At 39.0% G+C, this 5,365-nt stretch overlaps 1 protein-coding gene across 1 annotated transcript; it reads right to left on the bottom strand.

The window, feature by feature from the left end:
• Window positions 1-3,514: 3,514 nt before the first annotated feature.
• On the bottom strand, window positions 3,515-3,922 carry LOC146000629 (uncharacterized). Its single transcript, XM_083138383.1, has one exon. The coding sequence runs from the start codon at window positions 3,920-3,922 to the stop codon at window positions 3,515-3,517; it is 408 nt and encodes a 135-aa protein (XP_082994509.1).
• Window positions 3,923-5,365: the final 1,443 nt, after the last annotated feature.

The following is a 5,365-nucleotide window of genomic DNA, read 5'->3' as shown; positions in this document are numbered from 1 at the left end:
AAATGAAAAAACTCAGGAACCTCATGTATCAGAATTTAGTGAAAGTGTTTCTCAGCAAGTCTTAGGAATTTGGATGAAAGCTTCATTGCCATCAGTGTCACATCAGCAAGTCGTTGCAAAATTAAAAAACAAAAACTTCACGAACAATATCGAAATCTATTAGAGGCCTTTAAGCGTAGACAAAATGAAGAAAACTACAAGAAAAAAATGCATTGTATTGCTCACATGCTAACTCTACATTATTTTATTTATCGTGTTGCAAGTGTAAATACTTTTCAACCTGTATTTGTTCTAGAGAGAGGAAAGTACCTTTTCAAGAAAGATAATTTATTTTGGATCAAAGGTCAACGAGAAAAATGTTCATTGGAAAAACTGATTTTAAAAAAATCCAAAGAATTGCGGAAGAAGCAAGACTTCAGAAACATTTGTCAAGCTGTAGTGTCAATGCTGCTACTAGTAGTCCTCAATCAAGTCCATCAAGTGAACTGGAGGAAGAATATTCAGATACTGACAGTGACTCGAGTAAAATACTTGAAACCAAATCGGAAATGCCCTCCACTTCAGCGAATTCCTCATTAACCCCAAAACAAAACTCAAATGCAGTTGCCTATTAAGAATGTTGCTAGAGAGTGTGACAGACATCGCATATGTGACAGAAGTTCGTCTAAAATTGCTAGTGCAGTTCTTCAAGATGTAGGTGTTTTTAGTGATGCAGATGTTTCTAAAGTGATAGATAGGAGCAAGGTTAGAAGGGAAAGGAGTAAAGTCAGGAAAACAGCTGCTGATAGTTTGGATACTCTGACTGGATTGTATTTTCATGGCAGGAAGGACCAGACAAGAATTAATGAGAAGAGAGGATTGAAGTCTTATGGTCGCGACGTAACAGAAGAGCATGTGACACTAAACAAAGAGCCAAATTCAAAGTATATACGACACGTCACTGTATCCAATAGGTCATCTCTTACTATAAAAATGAGATCTTGAACTTCTGTGCTAGGAAGGAAATAAGTATGGACGATCTTTTAGCAGTTGGATGTGATGGTATAAATGTGAATACAGGAAGCAAAGGAGGAGTTATTGTTTTACTCAAAAAATAACTTGGTAGACATCTCCAGTGGCTTATTTGTTTGCTGCATATAAATGAACTCCCACTGCGCCATCTCTTTCAGAAAATTGGTGGATTCACAACTGGTCCAAAAGCTTTTTCTGGGGAAATAGGAAAAGCTCTACAAACTTGCGAAAAGCAACCTCTTTCGCAATTCAATCCAATAAATGTTCCGTCTTCTTGTCAGCTTGTTGGGAATGTTGACTTTGAAGACTTAAGTACTGATCAGAGGTATCTCTATAATTCGTGTATTATTGTAACAAATGGACACTGCAGTGATTATCCAATCGCAACCCAGGTCTATTAAACCATTCTATGTGGCTAACAACAGCTGCAAGACTGCTAAGGTTGTATGTATCGACTGATAAACCTTCAAATAATTTGATAACTCTTGTGACCTTTGTGGTGAGGGTATATACTCTAGCGCGGTTTAGCATAAAAGTGAATTGGCAATGCACAGAAGGAACCCGTAATCTGTGGAAGATGATTGCGTACTCCAGATATCTTCCCCCCTCACTACGAAGTATAGTGGATAATGTAATTCAAAGGAATGCCTTTTATGCACACCCTGAAAATATGCTTCTTGCACAGATGAATGGCGATCAAGAACATATGCGGAAACTAGCACTAAGAAAAATTCTTGCTGCAATGGATGCTACACCCCCACAGCAACCTGGAGTATTTAATGTTCACAAATTAATTTTGGTGCTCAAGATTACCTTAGTCTCATTGATTGGCAGAATATTCCACGAAGAGTGCCACCAATACTGAGAAATATATCAGGAGATGATATTGTCAACCTTTATGATGCAAAAAGTGCTTTCAAAGCTATAATCGAAGTTTACAAAATTCCCATGCCACACTCAGGCTACTGAAAGATACCTTAAATTAGTTACTGAAGCATCAGAATAAGTCTGTGACCAGGAACAAAGAGATGGATTTATCTTTTCAACTATCAAGTGAAGAGCATTGATAAAAATATTTCACACTAACAAAGAATATAAGTTTTAAAACTAATCAGTAATAAGATATTGGGCTATATGTAAATGTAAAAATTCAACAATGTTTCATATTTTGGGTACTAATGGGTACTTGTGTAGTTTATTTTATGTATTTCGGTAGCACAACTTTATAGTTGCATTCAAATATCCTTTTTTTGCACTTGCTTACTTAGGAAACAGGGTATTCTGTGTTTTAGTTCAGGAAAATAAAAAAAAAGTTATAATTTTCGATGCTTAAATGCTGATTTTCAATATGAAATCTTCAGTGACCCTGGGGCACCACGAAAAATATTTTTTTTCTGAAATAGTTAGTGTTAATTAACTGTATAATAACACAGCTTTTCCCACTACAGGCATCTTCATTTTTTGAAAAATAAATTTTGCTCTATATTTTTATTCATCCCTAATACACAGTGCACTTATAACTGTGCATGTGCATCACGATTCCTCTCCCGAAGACTTACTTGCGACGATTTTCGGTGACGACTGCTTTCTGAAAACTGGTAGCAACGCCCGAGCAAAGAGCAGCTCAGCTCTCGGGACATTCGCGAATTTCACTCACGGGTGTTAGTTCTCGTTCTCAAAATCTGTAATATATATAATATATAATATATATATATACTCTATGTGGTCAAAAATATCCGGACATTCACTGGAATTAAGGCGTGAAGTTCGAAGCATCCTCCATCGGATGCACTGGCAATCAATACCGTGTGGGGCCACCCTTGGCCTTGATGACAGCCTCCACTCTCGCAGGCATACTGGCAATCAGGTGGCGAAAGGTATCTTGGGGAATGGCGGCCCATTCTTCGCGGAGTGCCGAGATGAGAAGAGCAGTGGATGTTGATCGGCATGGTCTGGCAAGAAGTCGGCGTTCCAAAACATCCCAGAGATGTTCAATGGGATTCAAATCGGGGCTTTGCGCAGGCCAGGCCTTAAGTGGGACGTTGTTCTCTTGAAACCACTGTCTCACACGGCCCGCAGTGTGGACGGGCGCATTGTCGTGTTGAAACACGCAATGATCATCCGCGAACTGTTCTTCGATGGTAGGCAGCATGCACATTTGTAAAAAATCAACGTAATGATGTGCCGTGACAGTACCGTGCAAAACAAAGAGGAGACCAAGCCTCTTTCAGGAAAAACATGCCCACACTGTCACCCCACCTCCACCGAATTTCACTGTCGGCACAACACAGGATGCTAAATGTCGTTCATGAGGCATTCGCCACACCCACACACGACCATCGGATCGCCACATGGTATAACGCGATTCGTCACTCCACATCACGGATTTTTACTGTTCTAACGAACAGTTGCGCCTCTCCTTACACCATGCGAGGCGGCGCTTCGCGTTTCGTTGGGTGATGTGGGGCTTATAGGCAGCCGCTCGTCCATGGTAACCGAGTCGTCATACCTCACGCCGCACAGTCATGCTGCTAGGATTACATCCTGCCCTGGTCTGGAATTCCTGTGTGATGGTGGCGAAAACTGATTGCCAGTTCTCTCGTACTACCCTATTCAACACTCGGTGGTCTCTGTCTGCCAACATGGGCGCTCGGCCAGAATGTTTTGCGGTTGTACACGTCCCATTACGATTCCACTTTACTATCACATCGGCGACAGTGGACTTCAGGATGTTTAGGAGGGTGGATATCTGGCGCACTGACTTGTTACTCCTGTGGCACCCAATCACTTCACCACGTTCGAAGTCTGTAAGTTCCTTCAACCGACCCAGTCTGCTGTCTTGGGCATTATGCTGCCTGTAGTGGTCCCTAGCTTGCCTCACCTCGCTGTAGATGGCACCACAGAGTGGCATACTATGCGCAACACACATTTTGACTGGTGTCCGGATATTTTTGATCACATAGAGTATATATATATATATATATATATATATATATATATATATATATATATATATTATGTAGTATATAGTATATAGAATGATGAGCATAAAATTAAGCAATCTGTTACACTTATAGATTAGTTAATCCACCAGAAGATATGAAAATACTTATATATTCAGATGTGTACTTATTTGGCAACGAGGTTTACTTCCGGAATACCCTAAAATATGATTTTCACATACGGTATATTTAAAATACATCACGTTAATATTGAATATGTAAATCGTTAGTGCTTCTTAGTAACAGTAATAATCCCCTTTTAATTTCAGCATCTTTTGGAGGAACGCTGTCCTTATTTACCGGTGGAAGTTTTATTTCTCTGGTGGAGTTAATATATTTCTCACTAAGTGCCGCAATGCAATACGGAAGACACTTAAACATCTCCAGTAAACTAAAATGTTACTTTCCTAAACATTTTCAAGGATTCTCATCGGTGAACTGTAATGTGGCTGGTTCAAGAAAAATTAAACATACTTCCCAGCGTGCTGTTATAAGTAGAGTAGCATTGAGGAAAATACAAGGCGAGAAACCTATTATTGCTTGGAAGGGGTAAGTAATGCTTCTAAGTTTAAAGGGTGTTCACTTCGAAAAATTTAAATGGATACGTACATTTCGTACCACAGGAATTCATTCTAATCAATTGACTGCATACCTACTGTATATATTTCTATGAATTACATATTTAAACTTTGAAGATGAAGATGAGTGATGGCATGTTGAAATTACTGAATGGATAATGACTAACATCCTTGCACAGACCGGGATTCGTACCCAGGACCCCTAGCGTCGGAGCGCGATGTACAAACCACTCCGCCACTAGGGCTGGCTGTGTAAAGTTTGTTTACTATGGAAGAGCAGCAAAGGTTCGCACACAAAAATCCATACATTGTATTTGGAATATTCTAATCTCCAAACTTTTCCAAAATGAAGTACATTTTGCTTATAAAAGTACACACTCCAAAATCCAAATTCAGCAACAATTGAAAATAATGTATTTTGTCTACTGACAAACATTGATATCGCTGAATCAAACGAAAGTTTCGGCAATGAAAACTTGTTGCGTATCTAATTACCAATGGTGCTTAAATACTAAATGTTCAGCTTTCCAACTGAGTCACTTTCTCAACTCTTTGTATGTAAAATGTGTGGTAGTGTATTTTCGTGAGTGGCTTCTTACAGTTATTATGATTTCGCAAAGTAGAAGATAAAACTACGACTGGTGAAGGACTGCGGAATAAGAGGGTGTAGAAATTTTCAAGATTATTTTTATTCTTCTGTGCCAAATGAACTCTAAATAATTGTAGAAGGATTCTTGTAAATGAAATATAGCAGTGGATGAATCATAATTTTCG

This window comes from Lepisma saccharinum, chromosome 16 (assembly GCF_977018435.1).
Source record: "Lepisma saccharinum chromosome 16, izLepSacc3.1, whole genome shotgun sequence".
In the NCBI taxonomy this organism is placed as follows: Eukaryota; Metazoa; Arthropoda; class Insecta; order Zygentoma; family Lepismatidae; genus Lepisma; species Lepisma saccharinum.
The sequence above is the reverse complement of the archived record's forward strand: the minus strand, read 5'-3'. Positions and strand labels throughout refer to the sequence as shown.

Bases quoted from the DNA above. Each gene is read 5' to 3' on its own strand.
- LOC146000629 (XM_083138383.1), bottom strand. From the start codon at position 3,922: ATGCCACTCTGTGGTGCCATCTACAGCGAGGTGAGGCAAGCTAGGGAC.